This window comes from Nomascus leucogenys, chromosome X (assembly GCF_006542625.1).
Source record: "Nomascus leucogenys isolate Asia chromosome X, Asia_NLE_v1, whole genome shotgun sequence".
NCBI classification, from domain to species: domain Eukaryota; kingdom Metazoa; phylum Chordata; class Mammalia; order Primates; family Hylobatidae; genus Nomascus; species Nomascus leucogenys.
In genome coordinates, this window is record NC_044406.1 from 133,123,941 (window position 1) to 133,150,763 (window position 26,823).

General features: G+C 37.6%; 1 protein-coding gene and 1 long non-coding RNA gene across 11 annotated transcripts in view; one reads left to right on the forward strand and one right to left on the reverse strand.

The window, feature by feature from the left end:
• Positions 1-1,764: 1,764 nt before the first annotated feature.
• LOC105738126 lies at positions 1,765-4,140 on the reverse strand. The gene is made up of 3 exons (XR_001113857.1): positions 3,965-4,140; positions 3,613-3,715; positions 1,765-3,327 (listed from the first exon to the last, which is right to left on the reverse strand). It is a non-coding gene; the product is annotated as an uncharacterized LOC105738126 (long non-coding RNA).
• Positions 4,141-4,273: 133 nt separating this feature from the next.
• Positions 4,274-26,823, forward strand: part of FMR1 (FMRP translational regulator 1) — a 38,715-nt gene continuing 16,165 nt past the window's right edge. For 7 of the 10 annotated variants that reach the window (XM_030806893.1, XM_030806896.1, XM_030806898.1 and 4 more), the window contains exons 1-9: positions 4,356-4,589; positions 14,631-14,683; positions 18,231-18,324; positions 21,027-21,098; positions 21,344-21,492; positions 22,643-22,736; positions 22,823-22,939; positions 25,116-25,286; positions 25,378-25,456. In XM_030806893.1, the coding sequence (XP_030662753.1) occupies positions 4,539-4,589; positions 14,631-14,683; positions 18,231-18,324; positions 21,027-21,098; positions 21,344-21,492; positions 22,643-22,736; positions 22,823-22,939; positions 25,116-25,286; positions 25,378-25,456 (880 nt within the window). In that variant the 5' untranslated portion in view covers positions 4,356-4,538. Of the gene's footprint in view, positions 4,590-14,630; positions 14,684-18,230; positions 18,325-21,026; positions 21,099-21,343; positions 21,493-22,642; positions 22,737-22,822; positions 22,940-25,115; positions 25,287-25,377; positions 25,457-26,823 lie in introns of all 10 variants that reach the window. The other 3 variants (XM_012499111.2, XM_012499108.2, XM_012499109.2) reach the window with 3 other exon arrangements.

The window sequence follows — 26,823 nt, forward strand, 5'->3', positions numbered from 1 at the left end:
TACTATATGATTCCAACTCTATGACATTATGGAAAAGGCAAAATTCTGCAGAAAGTAAAAACATCAGTGATTGCCAGGGGTTGGTTGCAGGTAGACCAGATGAGTAGGTGGAACACAAGGAATTTTTTAATGCAGTGTAACTGTTCTGCTGACACTGTAATGGTGGATATGTTATGCTTTTTTCAAAACCCACAGAGCTGTGCAATACAAAGAGTGAATCTTAATGTAAACTATAGACTTTAGTTAGTAATAATGCATCAGTTGTAATAAATGTACAATACAAATGCAAGATGTTAATAATAGGAGGAACTGTAGGGGAGAAGGCAGATTAGGAAGTACATAGAAACTCTCTCCACTATCTGCTTAATTTTTCCATAAATCTAAAACTGTTCTAAAAAATAAAGCCAATTAATTATTCTTTTTCTAATATCTCATTTGAATGAGAGGTCATGGTTAAAGGAAATTGTCAGAGAAAGTGTCAAGAAAGAAGTGTGACTTTAGCTGGGTCCTGAAGGGTACATAAGATTTGAGAGTCGGAAAGGGCAGAAGGCATTTCAGCTGGGTTTGAGCCATGAAAAAGACTCAGAGGGCTCAAATTGCGAAGGAGCAGGAAACAGCACAGAATAAATCAATGCAAAGACAATAGGCAGCAATTTAATGGAAACCAAGGACCAAGGCAGGGCTAGAAACACTGAAGCATCATTCCAATATCAGATAAAGATAGGCATGAGAGCTGACTCAATCTCAGCCGGGTCCTCAACACATATTCATTCATTCATGTAATATTTAGTAAACATTCACTATGTTCCAGACACTGTGGTAGGCGCTGGGGACAAGCAGTGAATAAAACAAATGGAAATCTTTGTTCTCACTGAGCTTACACTCTAGTGAGGGGAGACAGACAGAACCTGTCTGCTATTTTCAAGAAACAACAAAGAAAATATTATGGCTGGAATGAGAAACAATGGCCTTTTCAATAAACGGTGCTGGAATAACTGGACATTCATATGCAAAATATCATCTAGATACAGACCTTATATCTTTTGAAAAAAATTTACTCAAAATGGATCATAGACCTAAATGCAAAACACAAAACTGTAAAACTTCTGAAAGATAACACAGGAGAAAATCTAGGTGGACTAGATAGATTTCATGCACTGGAATGAAGTGAAGGGGGAAAGTAGAAGGTGAGATAGAGGAGAAAACAGAAGTCAGAGTATATAGGGCACTGAAGCCAGAATAAATAATGACTTTGGCTTTTACTCTGAGAGATGTAGGGAGTCACTGGGGGATTCTGAGTGGCAGAGTGACTTGATTGACACCTCAACAGGGTCATTCTGTCTTCTGTGCTGAGAACTGTCAGAGAGGGTACAACAGTGGACAGTGACTGCAGGGATGCCAGCAAAGAAGTTGCTGCCATAATGCAGGTAAGAGAATGGAAGCTTGGACTATGGTTTTAGCTGAGCAAATGATGAGAAACAGATTCTGGATCCTACAATGATTTGCTGATGGATTTGATGTGTGAAAGAGGGTCAAAATGTCTCAGTTTTAGGCTTGAGCAACAAACTGGAAGGCAGGAGCTGCCTGTAACGAGAGAGAAGAGAGAGAGAGAGAGAGAGGACTTTGGAAGATCAGGCTCATGAATCAGGCCTGAGCTCAGTGTCTGAATTCAGGTAAGCTATCTTGAAAGGGGAAATATCAAAAGCTAGAGATCAGAGTAAGGCTGAGACTCAGAGTCAAGTGGGGAAGACTAAGTTGCAGTATGTACTGGCAGTGAGGATAAGTATTTATTCATTCATTGAACATACCTTGAAATCAACCACTTTTAATGTGCCAGGGACACAAAGATAGAAAAGACATTTGCCCTGTCTGGAAGGTACTAATAATCCAATAAGGAAAACAGAAATATAAATAAAATTCTAGTACACTAACCATCATAGTAGAGGTATTCAACATTTGTTGAGTCCCTGCTATATGCCAAGCAGTGTAATGAGGAAGCCGAGGGTATGCACAAAGTTCTACAAGAGCACAAAATAAGTTCTGGCAAAGGTTTGTAAAGACATTCACAAGGGTTTTCACCACAGTATGACTTCAGGGAGTTGGCAGTAACCTAGATGCCCGATCAGTAGGGATATGTATGAATAAAATTTCTGGCATACTCGGTAGCAAACTAGGTGTACACACAGCAATGTGGGTATAGCTCAAAAACAGAGTGTTGAGTAAAACAGTGGGAAATAGAGATTTACAGTCCAATACCATCTCTGTAAATGCAAGAGGCATAAACAAAACATTATCTGTCTTAAATTATCAACGATCTCTATCGAACATATTGCAGTTTGTGTCTAGAAGAATGAGAGTGGGGATCGAGAAAGATGAGGAAAAAATAATATAAACACTATAAAATAATATAAACAAGGACCTTGTAGGGACTGATATGACAATGTGCTGAAAATTGAGAAGCAAAGTTAACTCTCTGTACCTGCGATAAAATAACTAGCTAATAGGAATGCAGCTGAAAACCTTAAGGTGCAGGGCCTCTATGGGGCCCAGGAAGGATGTGTAGAGACATGAACGGATGAAAGTGCATCACAGGTTCAGGGAACAACACAGGTTGAGTGTGGCTTGTAGTAAAAATGGTTGTGAAGAGTTGACATATTTTTAAGCCCTGGGTAAATTGAACAACAGCTTACACTTGGAGGGGTATAATCATTCTAATCAATGTGTCCCCTTTTACTATAATACATTGGAGTTGCAGCTAATGCTCTGCTCACATTCAGCCTATGAAGAGATTCTCTTTCAGCCCTATTGGGGTCTTGGCCTCATGTGACTACTCCAAAGACCCTAGTCCAAAAGGTCTTTCCTGTTTGCTATGGCCTTGAGGAATGTGGCCCTAGATCCACTGCTTTAAAGCTGGAGTTCCACCAGCAGCAACATCCTCTCATTCTGGGGCACCTGCCTGGGGCAGGTCATCCTGCTTCTGCCGATTCAGTGCTATCAGTTAACTCTCACCTGCCATATTCCAGCTGGAATCATCTCCCCTTCTCCACCCCAGACTAGGTCATGTTCCGCCATCATGGAAGCGCCTATTCTTCATACCCCTTACCACAGCTGCGACTCCTCATTTACTTGTCTGATAATTTGATTTATGTCCATCTACTTTGCTAGGTTCTAAGTTCAATGCTGGCAGTCTTTTCTTCTTTTTTTTTCTTTTCTGTTTTGCTCACCGATTTCTCGCTAGCACTTAGCACAGTGCCTGGCACATGATAGGTGCTCCATAAACTTCTCAGTTGGATACCAGCATCCCGAAGGGAACATGGATTAAGGCAGCTGTAAGCGCGGTGCAAAAACAGGAATAAGAAAAAGTTGAGGTTTGTTTCACAGTGGAATGTAAAGGGTTGTAAGGAGGTGCATCGGCCCCTGTAGATAGGACGCATGACTGCTACACACGTGTTCACCCCACCCTCTGGCACAGGGTGCACATACAGTAGGGGCAGAAATGAACCTCAAGTGCTTAACACAATTTTTTAAAAATATATAGTCAAGTGAAAGTATGAAAATGAGTTGAGGAAAGGCGAGTACGTGGGTCAAAGCTGGGTCTGAGGAAAGGCTCACATTTTGAGGTCCCGACTCAATCCATGTCCCTTAAAGGGCACAGGGTGTCTCCACAGGGCCGCCCAAAATCTGGTGAGAGAGGGCGTGACTCCTCACCCTCTGCCTCTGCGGGTCACAAAAGCCTGGGTGACCCTGGTTGCCACTGTTCCTAGTTCAAAGTCTTCTTCTGTCCAATCCTTCACCCCTATTGTCGCCTTCCACTCCACCTCCCGCTCAGTCAGGCTCTGCGCTACTTTGAACCAAACCAAACCAAACCAAACCAAACCAGACACACACACCCCCGCCCCGGAATCCTAGAGAGGCCGAACTGGGATAACCGGATGCGTTTGATTTCCCACGCCACTGAGTGCACCTCTGCAGAAATGGGCGTTCTGGCCCTCGCGAGGCGGTGCGTCCTGTCACCGCCCTTCAGCCTTCCCGCCCTCCGCCGAGCCCGCGCTCGCCGGGCCCGGGCGTCTGACGTTCGACCCGGCACCCCGGCCGGTTCCCAGCAGCGCGCATGCGCGCGCTCCCAGGCCACTTGAAGAGAGAGGGCGGGGCCGAGGGGCTGAGCCCGCGGGGGGAGGGAACAGCATTGATCACGTGACGTGGTTTCAGTGTTTACACGCGCAGCGGTCCGAGGGTTCGGCGTCAGTCAGGCGCTCAGCTCCGTTTCGGTTTCACTTCCGGTGGAGGGCCGCCTCTGAGCGGGCGGCGGGCCGACGGCGAGCGCGGGCGGCGGCGGTGACGGAGGCGCCGCTGCCAGGGGGCGTGCGGCAGCGCGGCGACGGCGACGGCGGCGACGGCGGCGGCGGCGGAGGCGGCGGCGGAGGCGGCGGCGGCGGCGGCGGCGGAGGCGGCGGCGGCGGCGGCGGCGGCTGGGCCTCGAGCGCCCGCAGCCCACCTCTCGGGGGCGGGCTCCCGGCGCTAGCAGGGCTGAAGAGAAGATGGAGGAGCTGGTGGTGGAAGTGCGGGGCTCCAATGGCGCTTTCTACAAGGTACTTGGCTCCAGGGCAGGCCCCATCTTCGCCCTTCCTTCCCTCCCTTTTCTTCTTGGTGTCGGCGGGAGGCAGGCCCGGGGCCCTCTTCCCGAGCGCCGCGCCTGGGTGCCAGGGCACGCTCGGCGGGATGTTGTTGGGAGGGAAGGACTGGACTTGGGGCCTGTTGGAAGCCCCTCGAGCCCCGCTCCGACTCCGAGAGGCCCTAGCCCCTATCGGAATGAGAGACCAGCAAGGAGAGGGTTCCCTTTCGGCGCCGAGCCCCGCCAGGGTGAGCTGGGGATGGGCGAGGGCCGGCGGCAGGTACTAGAGCCGGGCGGGAAGGGCCGAAATCGGCGCTAAGTGACGGCGACGGCTTATTCCTCCTTTCCTAAATATCTTCTCCCAGCGGGATCCAGGCCTGTCGTGTGGGTAGTTGTGGAGGAGCGGGGGGCGCTTCAGCTGGGCCGCCTCCTGCAGCGCCAAGAGGGCTTCAGGTCTCCTTTGGCTTCTCTTTTCCGGTCTAGCATTGGGACTTCGGAGAGCTCCACTGTTCTGGGCGAGGGCTGTGAAGAAAGAGTAGTAAGAAGCGGTAGTCGGCACCAAATCACAATGGCAACTGATTTTTAGTGGCTTCTCTTTGTGGATTCGGAGATTTTAGATCCAAAAGTTTCAGGAAGACCTTAACATGGCCCAGCAATGCATTGAAGAAGTTGATCATCGTGAATATTCGCGCCCCCCTTTTTGTTAAACGGGATAAATTCAGGAATGCACATGCTTCAGCGTCTAAAACCATTAGCAACTCTGCTACTTAAAAATTGTGTGTGTGTGTTTAAGTTTCCAAAGACCTACATATATGCCATGAAACTTCAGGTAATTAACCGAGAGTATATTATTACTAGGGCATTTTTTTAACTGAGCGAAAATATTTTTGTGCCCCTAAGAACTTGACCACATTTCCTTTGAATTTGTGGTGTTGCAGTGGACTGAATTGTTGAGGCTTTATATAGGCATTCATGGGTTTACTGTGCTTTTTAAAGTTACACCATTGCAGATCAACTAACATAACACCTTTCAGTTTTAAAAGGAAGATTTACAAATTTGATGTAGCAGTAGTGCATTTGTTGGTATGTAGTTGCTGTAGATCTATTCATCTATAAATTCTCATTTCCTTTTGAATGTATATAACCCCTTTAAATAATATCCCACCTTACTACAGTATTTTGGCAATAGAAGGTGCGTGTGGAAGGAAGCCTGGAAAATAGCTATTAGCAGTGTCCAACACAATTCTTAAATGTACTGTAGAATGGCTTGAATGTTTCAAACAGGACACGTTTGGCTATAGGAAAATAAACAATTGACTTTATTCTGTGTTTACCAATTTTATGACGACATTTGGAGATCAGTATATTTCATAAATGAGTGAAGTATGCAAACCGTTCCATACTTTGAGCACAAAGATAAAACCTTTTGCTGTAAAAGGAGGCAAAAGGTAACCCCACATTTATGTTTTTAACAGTCTCATGAATATGAAATTGTTTCAGTTGACTCTGCAGTCAAAATTTTAATTTTATTGATTTTATTGATCCATAATTTCTTCTGGTGAGTTTGCGTAGAATCGTTCACGGTCCTAGATTAGTGGTTTTGGTCACTAGATTTCTGGCACTAATAACTATAATACATATACATATATATGTGTGAGTAAGGGCTAATGGTTAAGCAAGATTTTGATTGACCTGTGATATAAACTTAGATTGGATGCCACTAAAGTTTGCTTACCACAGAGGGCAAGTAGCACATTATGGCCTTGAAGTACTTATTGTTCTCTTCCAGCAACTTATGATTTGCTCCAGTGATTTTGCTTGCAAACTGACTGGAATATAAGAAATGCCTTCTATTTTTGCTATTAATTCCCTCCTTTTTTGTTTTATAACGAAGTTGTTTAACTTGAAGGTGAATGAAGAATAGGTTGGTTGCCCCTTAGTTCCCTGAGGAGAAATGTAATACTTGAACAAGTGTGTGTCAGATAAATTGCTGTTATGTTTATTTAATTAAGTTTGATTTCTAAGAAAATCTCAAATGGTCTGCACTGATGGAAAAATAGTTTCTGTAACAAAAAAGCTTGAAATTTTTATATGACTTATTGCTGTGAGTTTTAAAAGTAAAGCAAAAGTAAACTGAGTTGCTTGTCCAGTGGGATGGACAGGAAAGATGTGAAATAAAAACCAATTAAAAATGAACTGCTGTGGAGAAGTGTTGCATTTATGGAAAAAGAAATAGGAACCTTGTTCATCAAATTGATAGAAAAGCTTAAAACTAAACAAATCAAACAACTTGAGTATAATTGAATTCAGACTTTGATTTGTTTAACATAACCACCATATTTCCAAGGACAGCTCTCTATCTTCTGGTGTTTATTCTTAAAAACTTAAAAGAGATTTAGCGATCACCAGAGCCACTACTTTTGTGCTTAGGTATTTGTTTGACTTAGAAAAGATTGGTCACGTGTACCACTTTATAGTGCCCTGCAGGTGTTAAGATATGAAGACACTTTGACTTACACCTCATAAAATCTTTACAAAGTATTTTCTAAATGAATAATGATGAAATAAAGTCTTTATTCTAGGTGCATCTGCCCCACATAATTTGTTTTCTTTGGACTAGAAGTTTTGATGTGTTGAGAATGGTAATGAATTAACTCCATTTTAAATGTAGAATGCGTATCACTCCAATATGAATGCCCTAATAAATCCTAAGATTTGTAGGTTTCGTGTACTGGTATGAAAATTACTAAAGATGGATAAATCACGTGTTGGAGACATAAGATACAAACCTTTTTTGTTTTCTGAAAATACAGCCTCTGATTTCTGATTCCTTATTGTAATATAGCGTAATTATACTAGATTGTAATTTTGTTGTTAGATTATACTTTATTTTTTAAGTTCAGTGTTTGAGGACAGACTTTCATTTAGTTAGTAGTATTATGGCAGCTAGCAGCTAAATATGATAAAGTGTACAATCAAAAGGATATTTTTAATGAAGATATTAGTGGTCTAACATGTCATGTCAGATACATAGCTGAAATGTAGTAAAATCAGTTTTACTACGAATAAACTTGCATAAGGTTTATAAATTTATAAGTTTATGAATCAACTTGGGTAAAGTGTAAATAAACTTGCACTCGTGGTTTCTCTGAAGTCTCTTGAGCTAACTTTGCATAAAGGTGTTATTCTGTACTTCGAGGAAGTGAATTATTGGGGTCAACCACATTTTTTTTTCCTTCCTACAGTCTAATTGCCCTTTTTAGTTTTTAGGATCTTCGTGGCTGCATCATTTTTCCCCTTTTGAACTGTGCATTTTCTAACTCCATACTTAAATATTCTGATAACCTCCAAATTATTAATTAGATGCAACATTCAGTGGTATATTACTGGAGTTTCTGATTTCTGCCCACTATAGGAATGTGCTTCCTGAGAAGATTGGGATCGTGATTATAATAATAGTTAACAGGGGATGAGTACTTTCTAGGTGCCAGGCACTGTTCTCTCTGATACTTTATTTGATATATTGTTGTTATTCCCATTCTTTAAATGATGCACAGAGAGGTTAGGGTGACTTACCAGCAAGTGTCAGGGCCATTAAGGGTCAGGATTCTGAATTCCTGAAATGATGAAATTTAGCTTGAAGAAATTGGTTTGATTTCCTGCTTACTTTTCAATTTCATTGTGGTCTTTGATTGTATTTTGTGCTATAACACTGCCTTAGCATCCTATAACTATAGTTACAATGTTATATTAACATTTTTTATTGTTAATATAAAGCCATCATGAAATAATTCATTTTATGTGCCAGCTTTTTTTGTTATTAATTCTTGAACAATGGCGCTGTACTTCTTCATGTGGATGCCTGTTAAGGAAAGATAAAGTTAGAAATCTTTGACCCTGCTAGGAAATTTGCCTTTGTTATATTGGGAACTCGTAAAACTGAAGTATTCAAAAGTTAGAATACATACACACAAGAAAAATTAGTAACTGATTTAATAATGTTTTCTTTGCACATGTCTCTGTTGTCTTTTGGTCAGAGTGAAGCAGAATGTGTTTTTCTCATAATTTGTAGCAAATGCCTATATGAAGTCCTGGACATGTGGTATGGTTGGAAGGACTGTTGATGAGGTTTATTGTCTCTGTTTATTATTTTATGTTGTTAGTGTCCCCATGCAACGGGGCGGGGGGAGTGGGGACAAAATGATAACTTGCTTTATATATGAAGCCTTGGGTTTGAATCATACTTTTATCACATTTCCTATGTCCCTATCCTGTCTCCTGCAGGTTTTCTTTCTTGGCTTTCTTTTTTGATTTTCTTTCTTTCTTCCTTCCTTTCTTTTCCTTCCTTTCCTTTCTTCCTTTTTTCTTTCCTTTTCTTTTTTCCTTTTTTTCCTTTCCTTCATTTCTCTCCTTTGCTTCTTTAGTTTGTTTCTTTGTTTCTTTAGTTTGTTTCTTTGTTTCTTTAGTTTGTTTCTTTGTTTTAGTTTGTTTCTTTGTTTTTTTTTAGTTTGTTTCTTTGTTTCTTTCGACAGGGTCTCACTGTCGCCCAGGTTGGAGTGCAGTGGTGGGATCTCAGCTCACTGCAACCTCCACCTCTCAGGTTCAAGCCAGTCTCATGCTTTAGCCTTCCAGGTAGCTGAGATTACAGGCATGTGCCACCATTCCCGGCTATTTTTTGTATTTTTAGTAGAGATGGGGTTTCGCCACGTTGGCCAGGCTGATCTCAAGTTATCTGCCTGCCTCAGCCCTCCAAAGTGCTGGGATTACAGGCATGAGCCACCGGGTCCGGCCTCCAGCAGGTTTTCTTTAGGAGGGATATTTTACAATGCTGTAAGTTTTTCCTAACGGGAATTATCATAGCACTACATGTTCTGTCTTCAGTAAGTGATAGAAGCTTACTGATGATGTTGTAGTTATGTTCATTAGTGGTCGGGTGTACATTGAAACTTTAACACACAATATCCTCTCCTGTGAGCAGTGGTTCCTGTTTGTAAGATACTTTACTAAGGGAAGGAATGTGAGGTGTCGCTGGGGAGAGTTTACCCAAATAAGGATGGACTTTGTTTCATCAGTCCTGGTAATAGAATGTTTGAATGGATAGCTCTAGGCATTACATACTTTCGTAAGTATGGTTGTTTTAATTACCTCTTTGGCCCAGTTGCCAGTAAATTAGGGACCCCTTAATGATTTATTTCCTGTTTATTCACCCTAATGAAGAACTTGTATCTCTTTTAAACTGTACTTTATCACCTTTCTCAAATCCCAAGATTTTCATCACATTTTTTTCTTCCCAAACTCTAAATAACCTTTTAATATTAAGTATCTTTGTGGAAACATTCTTTTCTTTTTGTATCCCAATTTTTAAAGCTTTTTTTTTTTAAAAGTGTGCTTTTGTTGGGATGTACATTTTCCAAATGCAAAAGCATTTATGATTCTGCATCTCTTATAAAATATGACACTCTCTACTTTTCTCTCATTTATTTAGTGCCACCCATGTATGTAATTTCATTACTCACAGCAGTCTTAGGAGGCTGGTCGAGTTCCTTATTTGCAGATGAGGAATCTGAGGTCCAGAGATCACTTCTTGGTGAGAGTCTCACAGCTATTATGTGTTAGAGCCAAGATTTTGAACGTAGGTCTGATTCACAGCAAAACCGTTAACCACTAAGTACACTGACTCCAATAAGAGCCCTAGCCCTCATGCAATACACTTTAATTCCCCTGTGCGTTCATTCAAATTCATTGAATTTGCTGCCTTTGGAAACCTCAGGAACCTCCTCAATCTCTCTTCTCTACAGACATTAGCTTTGCCTGATAGGTAGGGATCATAGCAAAACACAATTTTCCAAGGTGGTGATAGGTGGAGTGATAGTGCTCTGGAGATGGCCAAAGAAGGAAGGTATGAGTGTATCTGTGGGTGGGTGAGTGATGGATAAGGGGAAGGACAGAGCCAAAAGAGGGGGCTATTGGAAAAACTATGATGAGAAACAGGAAGATGGAACCTTGTTGGAATTAGTGAAAGACCTTAGAATTCAGAGGAGGTTATTTGTCCTTCACGCGAGTATAGACCAAACGTAACCTATGAGTTTCTTTTATTCTACTTATTAAAGCAGCAACCAAAGTTATTACATACCTTTTGTATTCACTTAAAATGACTGATTTTGAAAAAGTCATGCAAACATCCATTTACAGATAAGCCTCATTAACTCAAAGGCAGTGGCGCTGTTGGGCTCTGATGTTTACTCAAACCATTTCTGACACTCTGACACTACATCCGGAAATGCATTCAGAGCCTGCAAAAGCTTTTTTTTTTTTTTTTTTTTTTTTGGATAGCTACAGCACTTGCAGATCTTCCTCCTTTGAGAGAATATTTGATTTTAGGAAATAAGCAAATGTGGTAAATAAGTGTGATTCAACTGGGCAATAACTTTTAGGCAAAGAGAAATAAACAAAATATAGCAATGTAGTAATAAGGCTGATATTATAGTGCTTTTATGATGAGTCTGAAAACAGTCTCCAACATTTGTAAATGTTTTAAATCGGGTCTGTCTACTACAGTAGCCCTTAAGCCATATGTAGCTATTGAGCACTTGACATGTTGCAAGAGTGAATTGGAGACTGATTTTAATTTTATTTAATTTTAATGTAAGTAGTCGCACATGACCCGTGGCTACTGCAGTAGATAGCATAGTTTTAGACAAGGGCAGTAGTCTTGGGCAGATACTTGATTTACTTAGAACATTTCTTTACCTAGCTGTAACAAGGTTCTAATAGCTGATTAAAGGACTTAACATTTTTAGCATATAATATACAGTAAGGAACTAATATTAATTACTGCCAAGATGTATAAACATTATAAAACTTTAAACAAGGATGAACACAGAAGCAGTGGCCCTTCTTTATAAATAAGAGGTCAGTTACTTCCTAATAGGTGTCTTAATTTTAGTTAGTAATCTAATAGCACCCCCAAAAAGCAAACTGTTAATTTGTTATTAGCCATCCTGTAAAGACAAGGGAGAAATGGGGGCCAGGAGAGTACTCTTTCCCATTCTCCATGATTTTTACAACCTATAGAAATAAGAACCTAAGAGTGACCAGTTCCTGCAACCTAACTCAAAATTAGGCCTCTCTGTTGAAGTAATACTGAGGCAAACAATCCCTTGAAGCACTGGGGCATGCACCCTTATGAAATCTAATAATTCTAAAATATCATTGGCAGTGTTAAGCTAGAGTTCTCAAAATACGCTGTAGAAAATATTGGTCATTTAAATATAGCTGAGTAAAAATAAGCAAGATCAAAATGATAAGAAAATGTTGATTTCTCCCCTTTTGAACCAGTAACTATAAGGGTATATACCCATGCTTAACTTAAAAATAATTATTTAGCCACCTTGGGTATAGCACAACATATGGATGCCATTATAGTCCACTTTGATCTTACAAGGAAGCTTTCTTTTAGCGTAGCTTTACTTTTATTTAAGCATTATTGAAGAAACTTGGTATCTCTGTTTAAGTTGCTTCTGTATCAGTGTTTTCCAGGGCCCTGTCTCAGCTTCCATAGTTTTTCTTAAGAGCAGCTAATTAATGCTTCACTCCATATGCTTTAATTTGGTATTTTGGGAAGTTTCATTTTTTAAAATAATCTTTTTATATCATAGGCCGTTGAAGACATATTTGTTTACCAAGACATCTGCATTGAACCATTTGTTTTTAAAAACATGTATCGGGCATGTTCTATATACCAGAAACTATGCCATTTACTAAGGACACCGAAGTTAGAGAATGGTCTTAATCCGAACTAGTTATTGTCTCGCTATCCAATATGGATATCAAACATTCAACGTCATGAGGATTTACTACTGTGTTTTCTCCCAAGAGTTTTATAATTTTAGCTCTTATATTTAGGTCTTTGAGGCATATTCATTGATTTTTTTTTTTTGTATGCAGTATGAGGTAAAGGTTGAAACGTGTTCTTTTTGCATGTGGGTATCCACTTGTCCCAGCTTCATTTTTTGAAAACACTATGCTTTCCCCATTGAATTGTCCTGGCTTCTTTGTTGACAAAGGATTTATTATTTCTGCCACAACCCAGCTGTTTCTCACTGTCTAAACCTTTATGCCTGCTGCCCCTTAGGCTTAGTGGAATGCCTCTCCATCCTCCACTCTCTTTTGTTTAGCTAATACTTCCTTATCCTTTAAGGGGTCAGTAGGAACCTCACCTTCTTCAGTATGCTTTCCTTTGTCAACCTACCACCATCACCCACACACATACCTTTTCCCTAAGGCTGGGGGATAGGAACCTCTTAGGCAATGATCTATTTGATAACTACTCACTGAGTTCATACTAGACACTCTGCAGTATATCTGTAAATGAAATAAAACCTGACACCACCCTCAGGAAACTTACTGTTAGTGAGAAAATGGGCTGTAATAATAGAGTGGGGTAAGTTTATTGCAGGGATAAGCATAGGATGCTATGAGAATGCAGAGGACAGGAATTTAACCTAGACCTCTCAGTTCTCCCGTTGAAGATGACATCTGAACTGAAATCTGGAAGACCAGGAAGAGATAGCTATGTAAAAAGAGGGGAAGGACAATAGGAAAAAAGGAATGGAGAGAGGCCCAGAAACTACAGAGTATGGCACAAGTAGTTTAGCATTGTTGGGTCACAAATTCTAAGGATATGAAAGATAAAGTTGGAGAAGTGGTGGGGCTGGGGAGGACAGCTCCTGTAGAGCCTTTTACAGCTGGAGAAGGAGTTTGGCTATGGTCCTGCAGGCAGGGAGAAACCACTGAAGGGGAGAAACACATACAGAATAAATTTGAGTAAGAAGCTTAAATCTCCCCAAGCCCTTTTAAAATGAATTAAGATATAAAGCCTTTGGGTTTCTTTATGCTTTGTCCTATTCTTCTAATTGTCCAAAACAAAACAAAAACCCTCCTTTTCTGTACCTATTAAAAGGTTAATTTTATAAAATTACAGACAGCATGCTGATTAAAGAATTCTTTTTTTTTTTTTTTTTTTGAGATGGAGTCTCACTCTGTCGCCCAGGCTGGAGTGCAGTGGCGCAATCTCGGCTCACTGCAAGCTCCGCCTCCCGGGTTCACGCCATTCTCCTGCCTCAGCCTCTCCGACTAGCTGGGACTACAGGCGCCCGCCACCACGCCCGGCTAATTTTTTGTATTTTTAGTAGAGACGGGGTTTCATCGTGGTCTCAATCTCCTGACCTCGTGATCCGCCTGCCTCGGCCTCCCAAAGTGCTGGGATTATAAGCGTGAGCCACCGCGCTCGGCCTGATTAAAGAATTCTTGATAATTAGCTATTTTGTTCTGTCTTTGTGTAGATTACTAACAATTGTGTCATCAGATTTAAAAGATCTAAACCTTTGGACTTTATATATTTTTTCTACAAGTGCCTGTGAGATTGAGAACTTAATTCAACTCTAGTAACTGGACTTTTTAGTGTTGTTTGCAGCATATGATTGTTAAAGTTTAGTATATTTGTGTGTGTGTGTATATATATATATATATATACACACACACACATATATATATATAGATTTGAGGTTATATTTAATCATTGACTATTGGTATTCTAAGATTTTAAGGAGAAAAAGGTAGGTTACAACATAGGCTGATATATGGTTCTGGAACAATTTTCTTAGTTTTCAGTAATTCTATCCTAAAATGTACGTCCAGCTTTGCACTCACTACCACATTGTAATTTTCAGTATACTTGTCTATTTTTTGAGATGTTGAAATCTGTGGAGAATTTTTTTTCATGTTTAGTGTTTTAGCTATCTGTATCTCTAGTGTTTTAGCTATCTGTATCTCTAGCACATACAAGGTGGCAATATAGATGTGCTTAATGAATAAAATGATCTTCAAAAACTGACCTTCATTTGAAGTTCTATTTTATTCATAAACACATAAAACGTTTGGTATCACTGTAAAATTTAACTAAAAACAAAGACTATCTTTAAGCTCACAAGTTAATTTAACGTTTTTTCTTACACAGGCATTTGTAAAGGATGTTCATGAAGATTCAATAACAGTTGCATTTGAAAACAAGTAAGTGTCTTGTTATATAATTTTAATGATGAGGTTCTTTAATATTTTATGCTAATCCTACTCTTCATTTTTTAAAAATTCAAGTCTAGTTTGAGTGCTTTTCAGGAATGGATCTTCATGTTACTGACTGAGAAGTTTCTGAACAACTCAGTATTAAACTAATGGAATGACTGTTTCTGCTAATGACCTGGAGGTCCCTTATTGTATGATATTGATCCTTATGTCTTAATTCCCTTGAATGTGAAGAAAGAAACCAGAGATTCTTGTGTATTAGTAACTGGAAGTTTGCATAGGAATATTTGTAAATTTTAAAAAGATAGTAATAAAGAGATTCATGGGTATTGCTAAAAAGCTGTATGTGAGTTCTTTAACATTAAATCTAAAACTGACGGTTTTAGTTGTCTAGTATATTTTATGGAAACAGTCATGTTTACCTATTATCTGATTTTTTTTAATGTTTCATATATTCAACAATAGCAGTAGCTGATCTTTTCTGCTCTCTTTTGCTAGATGAGGAAATAAAAACAGTCATAGGCCTAGGAATATTAACTGTATGAAAGCATCAATAGTATAGATGTTAACATTTTATTGGAGAAGACAAGTCTCTTGACTAAATGTTTTGAATGCTAATAAAGGCTATTTTCAGGGTAGCTGTTTAAGATTGTAAAGTACATATAAACTCCTTAGTCAAAGTGTAGATGTGGCTATGATCTTAGGATTTTACTAAACTCTGATGGATGGTTAACAGTTATCATTTTTTTGGCTCTTATATACCAAGAAAATTAATAATATATCAAAAGCAGGCTGCAAATCTATAGAGACAGAAAGTAGATTAGTGATTGCTTAGTGCTGGGGCTGGTGGGGAGAACATAGCTAAAGAGTACAGGATTTTTGTGTGTGTGGCAATGAAAATGTTGTAAAATTGACTGGTAATTATTACACATAACTGTAAACCTTCTATAAACCATTGAATTCTACATTTAAATTGATGAATTATAATGATATGTGGATTATGTCTGCTAAAACGTAGTATGTGACCCAGGCATACTGAGCAATAAATACACACATCTTGCTTCTAAATAATTTAAAACCAGGCCTGTGTTTCAGTGTCTAGAAAATAAATTTCGTAATTGAACTTAGCAGATTCTTTTGGCTAGCAACAGGACAAAGTAATATCCTTAGATGCCTGAAACACATGTAGGGGGACAGAGATAAAAGGATTGAAAGCATCTAACTCTGTTTCTGGCTCTGGACTAATAATCACAGACCAAAATACAAGTTTGAATAATAGAATACCTTTACCTGAATACATAAAGCCAAAAGTTTTAGTATTTGTCTCTTCGCTGTTTTCATATATCCATGGCTATGCAATAGACAACAGCATCACACCAACAGAGGAATCTTTGATAACTTGGAGGGTATTTTTTTTCTTACAATTATACACTTTATCTATTTACTTACATCACTAGGTAAATGCTGTTTCCCATAAAGGGAGAGTTGTCTTTATTTGCTACTCTTTTAGTTTTTCCTGTAGTCTATAATCTAAAGTGTTAAGCAAACACTCGTTTCCTCTATGCATTTAAGAATTTGTCTGGTTTATACATTGATTTATCAGATCACTTCTTTTTGATTTTCAATCAGATTTCTACCATAAACTTAAAATTATTTCATCTTTGGACCTTCTAATTATTTATCTCCTGTACCATATCTGCATGAAAGTTTCTCTTCAAGCTCTTTGTCTTCCTGGGAGTTTGAAATAGATCATTGATTTTTCCTTATGTTCATGGAGTATGTTTGCAATACAACACTGGGTTTGAGCACATCAATAGGATTTAATAGGTCTCTACCAAAGTAATCTCTTTGCCCTTCCTCGTGTGTTTCCTTTTTGGTTTTCTGTTAGAAACAAAACGAAAACAGTGTTTTGTAAAACACCAGATTGTATTTACCCTTTCTTTCCTTTCAATCAGGAAGAAGCTCCTGTTACTGATACCAGATTGTTTTAGGTGCTTTGTTTTTAGGTGCTTCCTAAACCTTCCATAAAGCATAAAGCTGTTTTCATATTTCACATTTTTTAATAAGGAATTTGAATTTTTATCCGTATACACTTAAAATTATTTCTTCTTTGGAACCATTAAGTTATATATTATTATATGCTTTAAAATCAAATTTAGCAATGAATGTATAACATCTATTAGGTGTGTATAATAACTCAGAGGAGGGTTCAGTTAATTTAGGCCCTAATCAGATTTCCACAAATTCTGACTTAATATTTGCCCTCTTATATAACAGCTCTTCTTTAACAAAAACGATTACTTTTCTCAATAGAATTTTACTAAGAAAGCTCTTTAGTAAAACATCGACATTATACATACAACATATCTCGGTATCTGCTGATGAAGAACACCAAAAAGAACCCAGATGTGACTGCTCCGGAAGTTGAATCCTCAGTATTTTTGCAAAGTTTGTCTTTCAATATTTTATTTGTGTGTGTGTGTGTATATATATATATATATATATATTTTTTTTTTTTTTTTTAAAGACAGGAACTCACTCTGTCACCTAGGCTGGAGTGTAGTGGCATGATCATGGCTCACTGTAACCTTGAACTCCTGAGCTGGAGCTATCCTCCCACCTCAGCGTCCCAAGTAACTGGGACTATAGGCACATACCACCGCACCTAATTTTTTTTTTTTTTTTAATAATTTGTTGTAAAGACGAGGTCTTACCTTGTTGCCCAGGCTGCTCTTGAAGTCCTGGCCTGAAGCAGTGCTCCCACCTCAGCCTCCCAAAGCTCTGGGATTATAGGCTTGAGCCACCGCGCCCTAATATTTTATATTTTTATGGATATAAAAAATAATTTAGTATCTTTCAGAGTTGTTTAATATCATTTTAAATTTTAAAACATAGGCAACTTAAACTCCTATAGGCTGTCTCCATCGGGTTTCTGTGGTTTAGGAGACCCCACCATCCCAGTGCATGCTGATAACGTCATACTGATCAGCATCCAGCTACCCACAGCAAGAATTGACCACCTCGTGGGATCTAAAATTTAAAGGGGGAAAAGTGAGTTGTGAATTGCTAATGTGCTGACAGCCCCATTTTGCTTGGGAATTAGAGGGCAGTTTTTGTGGTCCTTGGAATGTGGTTAAAATTCTTCTGCAAATGGAAGTATATTTATATTACTAACAATTACTGGTACTAATATTCAAATATTGAAGGAAATTTCTGTTGTGGACTTATGTTTAAAGCTCTTAGAAGTTGAAATTATTGGAAAGAAGACTTGTTTTGAAAATCATAATGTTGCTGTATTGTGTTTAGAGGAATATTCCAAATGAGAGTAGGCTGCTGTGCTGCATGCAGACTTTGCTGAAATGTTACTATATTGCCGTTATGTCCCACTCAGCAAAAACTGATGATTTTAAAGCTTTTGCTTCTTGAAACTAGAAAAAGAGGGGTCAGGCTTAACCAAAAGTTGATGGCAGAGTGGTCATTGTTTCAGTTAAACATGAAAAGCATGTTAAATAATTGTATGTTTGCTTATTTACAGCTGGCAGCCTGATAGGCAGATTCCATTCCATGATGTCAGATTCCCACCTCCTGTAGGTTATAATAAAGATATAAATGAAAGTGATGAAGTTGAGGTGAGTTTTCCCTGCCATAAAGTCATTTAGCACTGAAGGAGCGGGGTTAATTTATCTGTGTTTTTTTTAATACTTTGTCTTTAACACTGTTTAAATTACTTTGAGAATTACAGTTGGAATGGACATGTGCTTTTGACTAACTCATCTTATTAATAATTCAAAATGATACATGATGCTTACATTTGGCTATTTGAGCAGTACTCAGAGCATATATTTGAAAGTCACTGCCTCAAGTTCCTTTGCCCAATAGTAATTATTTTCTCCTTCTCTCAATTTCTGAATCTTTGAATAGTATGTTGTTTGTTTACAACTGTGTCCCCATTGTAAGCAAAATGGATTATGAAAATTAATTTTACACAAGAAAGAAATCATGCTTTATGACAAAATAGTATACTAGAATTTCTTTAAGTAGCAGTGAATCTTCTTGGTATATTTTTAAAAACCTGCAAGCTTTAGTTTATACATATTGGTAAAATCTCTTTTTCACAGGTTATACCGTGAACTACCTGCTTATCTCCCGTTGAGCTCTTTGACCAAAATGTGCTATGGAGATCTAACATGTGAACAGAAATGTTGTTTGTGATTTCTTTCTCCATTAGAAATTGATTTTGTATTTAAGGCACTTACAGTGCCTCATACAGTTTGTGTGGTATCTTCTCTCCTTTATATCCTTTCACATACTCCATTTTGAGCTGCTTCTCTTCTTTTTCCACAATAATAAGCATAATGCCTTATTATTAGTTAATAATTGTTGCCGTTCCATGAATATTTGTAGTATGAAGGATGTCGCTAAGTAGACATTTGTGCAGGTGAGGCAGAGTGGTTCTAGGTCTTGTCCTTCAGTTATTTATTTATTTATTTATTTATTTATTTATTTATTTTTGAGATGGAGTCTCACTCTTGTCGCCCAGGAGTGCAATGGCATGATCTTGGCTCACTGCAACCTCCGCCTCCCGGGTTCTAGCGATTATTCTGCCTCAGCCTCCTGAGTAGCTGGGATTACAGGCGCCCACCACCACGCCCAGATAATTTTTATATTTTTAGTAGAGACGGGGTTTCACCATGTTGGTCAGGCTGGTCTCGAACTCCTGACCTCAGGTGATCCACTCGCCTCAGCCTCCCAAAGTGCTGGGATTACAGATGTGAGCCACCATTCCCAGTTGGTCCTTGAATTCTTATTTGCTGCACTAGGTAGTAAAGGTGTAGCAAAAACAGGACAGAATCTTCTGCCTTTGACGAAATCACATTCCAGTAAGGATAGCTAATATGACAGATGTGAGTCTTAACAAAGAAAAGAAAAAGGGAGAGGATGAAAGGTGATATAGGGGCAGGATTGCTGTTTCAGAGAGTAGTCAGGGAAGATGTCTCAAATGTCCAGGCCTGTGTTTTTCTCTCTACAGTTTTAAAGTGGACATAGGATATAAAGTGTTATTTATTCTCCAAAAATGTAACCAATCTCTACTAGGTGTAAGCAGCTGGGCTTGGTTTTGCAAGGGATCTTAATAGGGAACAGAAACACTGTGTATGCTTAGCTGTCCACTTCCCCAGGAGACTGTAAGCTCTCTGAAGGCAAGACCCAGGTCTTTGGTCTCTATTAGGAGTACCCAGAATAGTGTTTGATGGAGGGATGAAAGGGACTTTTTCTCCCCAGCTTGGTCACTTGACAGATGAGGACTAATGAGCTACCATTGCTAGGATGACCTCACTGTCTTACACACCGATTCGTTGAGGTAATTTCTCTGGCTAGAGTAGTTGAGAAAGATGGAAGCAAGAGGGAAAGGTATATTAGGTAGTATTCAGTCACTGTATTGTGTGATCATTAACTTTGGTTGTAAAAGGGAGACAAGTTCAAGCTTTTACTCACTTGTCAGCCCTAGACTCTGTACCTCTCTTGGCCTCATGTCCTCATCCCCCTTGTCTTTCTTGTTTCTCTTTTCTGCTTCTGAGTATCCCTGTCTCTCTCTCCATATATACCGTATTGTCTCTTTTCCTATTAACCTTGATTTGCTAGGGTCTTCATGAAAGATTCCATGCTGTACATCTTAGGTGAACTTTGAAGTGGTCACCAAAGAGATCAGTTAGAAGAACTGATCTGCAGTGTGTGACAGACCAGGAAAATGATATCCAGAGGATTGCCACCATGAAGTTGTCCTTTTTAGTGGAGAGGAAGCAGGAGACCAGAGAGTGACCAAGGATCTGTCCATTTAGTTCCAGGAGATACAAATGCCAGAGTGGTATCCTTAGTGGGCTAAATGTTTAGTGATCTTACTTTAGTGACCAAGCAACAAGACAGTAGGGCATGGTCGGTAACTTTCAGTCAATTTTTGCTTACTAGAATAAAACAAAAATAAGCTTATACATTTTTAGATACATTTTTTGTAACTTGCTGAGTACCCAAGGAAAGTGTGCTTGTATTTATGAGCGTCTATTTTCAGAGCACTAATTGTTGCTGAATTAGAACAGAAATATAGGAAAACTGATTTTTACAAGGAGCTTCAAAGCAATCTCAGGTAGTTTATGATTATGTATCTCTGCCTTCCTCGGGGCACATAGACAGGGTTACAATTTGGTTGAAGATATATGACATGTGATTTTTAAAGACACCTAGGGGCATTTTAAGAGAATTTCCTCGATATCTGATAATCTGTAGATTTCAAAATTATGTTAATCATGAAATATTCTGTGTTGTAATTTTTGTGTAGGTGTATTCCAGAGCAAATGAAAAAGAGCCTTGCTGTTGGTGGTTAGCTAAAGTGAGGATGATAAAGGGTGAGGTAAGAAAATGCCTATTTAAATTTTTTTCTTATACTGTTTCCTTTTTTTAAACCCAGGTTGTACATTCCCATGTGGATTTCTATTTTGAAGTAATATCTAATTTTGATTAATTTAATTAAAATGTTTTCACTATGTGTTCAGTATGTTTCAGTTGGTTATGAATTTTTTCGCATAGATTATTAAAATAACTGAATAGGGCGAACTTAGTTTAAAAATTGTAATTAGAAGTGACTTTATTTCTCAGTTTTATGTGATAGAATATGCAGCATGTGATGCAACTTACAATGAAATTGTCACAATTGAACGTCTAAGATCAGTTAATCCCAACAAACCTGCCACAAAAGATACTTTCCATAAGATTAAGCTGGATGTGCCAGAAGACTTACGACAAATGTAAGTTGATACACAAGAAATGCTGAGAACTTAGAAGTGATATGCAATTAGTTTAAAAGAATTTCTAGTATTTAAAAATTTTTTTAAATACTAGAAATTGATTTTAAATTTGGTGGACTTCGGCAAAAATGGTTTGGTTTACAAGAGCAATGGAAAAAAACTTATTTAACTTTTCTTACTTATAGAATCAAGGCAGCCTAGCGCTTGTTTAAACTTACTTGGCTACACATGTGGCTGATGTACATAATGTACATTTGTTTTCTAAACTAACTTTGTTCATTCTAAGATTTAAAAACTGATCAAACAAATGTGATAATTCTGTCATAAGTCACAAACTAAATTATAGACTAAACGATTTCTCCCGTTTTTTTCTCTTTTACCTAAAATGTTTTCAGATAAATGTGTAATAAGTAGAGCTAAAGAAGCTTTAAAAAGTCATCTCATTTTATAATCCTTGATCTGGAATAATGCTTAAAGACTATAGAAGAGATGCATTTTTTTTTTTTACAGATTTTATCAAGTGAATACAGTACCTTTGATTTGGACATGCTGTTGAACTTTAAATTGCAGTTCAGAATACATAGAAATCCTCCCTTTTCTAGAGATTGTGTATGTGTGTAAATTTTTGTGCCTTCTGGTTCATATACATTTCCTTCTCTCCCACAAATTGTTTAGCAATTTCTTACCCCATTCTCCATGATGTGCTTATTTCATATTTCATGCCTGTATCAAAACATCTCATATGCCCCATAAATATATATACCTACTATGTACCCACAAAAACTAAAAATTAAAAAAAAAAAGAAAAAAAGGCCTGTAACAAGAAAAGAAGAAAGAAATCAGATACCCTGTAGGTAGCTATCTCCAAAAGTTTTCAATAGTTGACTTAAGAAAACTACTGACTTGTATGTAACTGAAATCAGGAAACCTGTAGTGTAGAGTGGTTCCCCTGAATATGTCTCTTTTGGTAATCTAAGCTGTATTTCAGAAATATACAGAAAAGGAGCTAAGCTTCTAAATGGATATAGCATATTTTGCATAAATCAAATTTAATATGAATCCATGATTCTTATATGTGTAAATCTGCCTGCATTTATTTACGTCAGTAGTTGGTAATTATTCATCTTAATTTTTTTTTTTAAATTTCTAGGTGTGCCAAAGAGTCGGCACATAAGGACTTTAAAAAGGCAGTTGGTGCCTTTTCTGTAACTTATGATCCAGAAAATTATCAGCTTGTCATTTTGGTGAGCATTTTTGAGTTGTTTATTTTTGGTTTAATTCATCTGGGGCAATTGCCTTGATAATAATGTTGTTAATTTAAATCATTTAGTCCATCAATGAAGTCACCTCAAAGCGAGCACATATGCTGATTGACATGCACTTTCGGAGTCTGCGCACTAAGTTGTCTCTGATAATGAGAAATGAAGAAGCTAGTAAGCAGCTGGAGGTATGTCACTTTCTCTAGCACTGCTTGTAAGGCTACCTAGGAACGATAACTGTATCATTCCACAACTTGAATATGGGGAGCTTGTCATTTATTTACTGCTTCTTAACAATTCCTTAGGTTCTATAGTTGGAGAATTGTACAAAGCATAATCATACTAAAGTTTCCATGCCTGAGGTTTCAAAATTAAACAGCAGCTTATGTATATTAAGGGACTTCTGGTACTTTCACTTTTACTAGAAGTTTATCAAAGTTGCTAATAAAATGCGGCAATGCTTCTTCCATATAACGTTGTCTTTAAAAATACTAGAGAATATTTAAATATCTAATAATATTCCTTTCATTATGTATGTTTATCTTTGTTTAAAAGGGTATAGAACTTCTTCATTCTAATTGGTTGTCATTCTTTAAAACTCCTGTCTTCAGATTCCTTCCAGAGGCTATTTCCCTAACTTACTATTTCGTCTCTTAAGGTGCATTTTATCTACTTTTATTAATCCTCCAATAATTTTCATCACCATACATTTGTTTTCATTGATAACTATCAAGTACGTCCATCCATTACTATGGAAACTAAGTGGATCTTAGATGAATGTGCCAGCTCTACTATATTACTGTCAAATTCCAGAGTTCGTCATCATTATTCATTAGAAGGAAAACACCACACATTTTAAATAGTAAAGAAAAAAAGGAGTTCCAAACTGCATTTTAGGAGAAAAGGTAGTCAAGACTGTGTTCTTATAAAAACCCTGTGAAATTTGCTACCTGTCAACTTGATGTATGATGCTGAACTCTTAGCAGATGGGGAAAAGTTTAATCTCCTTTTGCCACTTTGTTTTTTCTTAAGGCCATGGAGGTCTGTTTAATTGGTCTTTGCTCTCATTCTTTCTTGATGTCCCTGTGTTCATGATTTTGTGGTTCCTTTAGTGATTCTCTCATAACTTTTAGCCCAGAGCTACCTCCTTACTTTGATTGTATTATGAAAATATACTCATATGCCTCTTCTTAAACATCGAATTATTCTTAAATGATCTATCATACTTTTGGCTAACCATTTATCAGTGAATTATCAGTGAAAAAGAATGAACCAGATTAATGAACCAGGACTCAAAAAACATGACTTCTTGAAAAGTACTAGAATTATTTTATAGATTTTATTACTCTAGTCTAAAAAAAATGGATATTGCACTTTTAAGTTACTTATACTAGTTGTATTCATTCATTCAAATTATCAGGTCTGTTGAACAATGAGAAACTAGTATGCATGCCTATCTTTCTTCACTACTAATATAAAAGAGATTTACATGTTCCTATAAGAAATTTGCATTTTTCAACATGAGCCACTAATACGTTTGGTTTTCATTAATGGCATGCTAGAACTAAACACTAAATTTTGATAATGGTATTTAAAGACAGTGATTATCCACAAGTTTGGGATGTCAGTGTAACTTAGTTTCGTCATCACTGGATATTTACAAGTGCTCATTATAATTGTGGATCCAGATCACAAGGTCTTACAGACTCTGGTCTCATGTTAGCTTTCAGATGCTTACTAAGTTTTTAATTTTTGACATTTTTTGATTATTCAGTTTAACTACTGTACCAACAATTTTTGATTCCTTAGGTTTTGAGGGAGGTGTCATTTTAATGTTATTTCAACAGAGGAATGTTTAGACCACAGTACCTAATGATGTTATGAAAAATGGCACTGTTTCCAGAAAATATATACTGATACCTTTTAATAAAAATGAAGCAAATAAAATTTTCTATAAAGATGATATTTAAACATTTTTTTACCTAAATAAATAACATTGAGTTTGTCAGACCGAGTGAACTGGTTTTTACTGGGGAACATTTGACCTGATTCTTAGTTATTATATTGCTGATGTCATTGGTTAACTAAGGCAGCCTGGCGATAAGTTTTCAGCAGTTACCTTGGAAAATGTCAACAAGTTCTTTCCTATTAACAAAAACATATAAAATGTCATAGACCTTTAGTAACCTAAAAAGTACTTAGGCTGTGACAGATATTTTCTAAAACCTGTTAGTTTTCACCTAAAACTATTAATAATTTATGGACCCCTCATATACAGGGTCAAGATAATTTACGTGGCTGGCCTAAATACAGTTGTTGTAATAGTTAATAAAGTGTATTCATCAGACGTGCATTTCTCTTCAGAGTTCAAGGCAGCTTGCCTCGAGATTTCATGAACAGTTTATTGTAAGAGAAGATCTGATGGGTCTAGCTATTGGTACTCATGGTGCTAATATTCAGCAAGCTAGAAAAGTACCTGGGGTCACTGCTATTGATCTAGATGAAGATACCTGCACATTTCATATTTATGGAGAGGTAAATATTTTACTGCATAGTTTTTTTTTTTCCCCAAACAAGTATTTCAGCTGGCTAATCTTTTGTCTTAAAACTTTTCCCCTTTTATTAGGATCAGGATGCAGTGAAAAAAGCTAGAAGCTTTCTCGAATTTGCTGAAGATGTAATACAAGTTCCAAGGAACTTAGTAGGTAAGTCAGAAGTATCTGTTGACATATAGTACAACAACTAAGTTTAGGTAAACAGTTTATTTATAGTAATAGAATTCCATTTTTTCTCACTGGAGGGTATCATTTAATTGAAACATAGTCTTTGAAATATGATCTGTTCTTATAACATACAAAAAAAATTTGGTAAGTATGATGCTCAAAGGTTACATTTTCAGAAGGTATTCAAAAGAGATTGCTTTTCTAGTTCAAACCTACTAATACCTGAAAGGATAAATCTTGCCCAGCCCTCCTGACTGTATACTTTTTATATCTTAAAATTAAATAATTTTTCAAAATGAATGATATTTGGGGGCTTTATGATTTGAAATAGATTTGTATTTGATCTTTCTTATGGGACTATAAAATGATAGCATTCATTTTAATTATCTCAGGGTTGAAGATCTGAACATAGGTTACTTAAATCTAAAAAGTTCCAAAGCTAGAAGAAACTTCAAATGTCTCTGGGACTTTCTGCAAAGTCAATAGTAATTCTTCATTTTGACTTGAGTACTGTTTTATGACCATCACCATCGTGAGTATCAGCAAATATTTAGGAGCTCTTCACCAATACTCCTAAATGCTGCAGATATCTTTAGTAGAACATATCAAAACCAGGTGCAGTTTTATCAGGAAAGCTACGTGTGTTTTTAATTTGTAAATAAAATTGGGACATACTGCCTATATGTTTTTTATCTTTTAAACTTGAGATCATGGCCGTTTTATATAAAGTAATGTTCTTTGGAAACTTGAAGAAAGCAAGGACTTCTCATACATTCTGTTTACGTAGTTTCAATGCTAATTTAGCCTGCTTTTTTGTCAGCGTAGAATCATAAACATCTTCCTTGTCATTAACAAACACTAGAAATGATAAATGTATCTCCCAAAGAAAATCAGCTTGAAGATAAACTACAAATAGTAGGGAAATAATGCAGAAGTGTTAGCTCAACTGTATACTACAGACAACTGGAGAATGTGTTTGTAATGTTACTAAGGTAACTTGCATACCAATTGGATGTGTACAGAATATGCATAGCGCAAGATAAAGTGCTAATCTCAAGACAGTCGTGTGATGAATAATATTTATTTTCTTCTTTACAGCTTGTCAAGCAATTGCATATCTTTTGTAGTTAGAAAGGTTATTGTAAATTTAGGAATTCTTATGGAAAAAGAGCCGGTAGTTTTTTTTTTTTTTTTTAAATAGCAAAGGAGTAGAGAATTATGTGTCAGATTCATTAAAGCTGGTTTTGAAGGTGGCATGATGGTAGTGGGGAAAGTGCTTGGGCATTGGAGTTGGATCTGGATTTCAGTCCTTTATTCTTTGGTGGCAATGTGACTGTGGGTGACTGTCT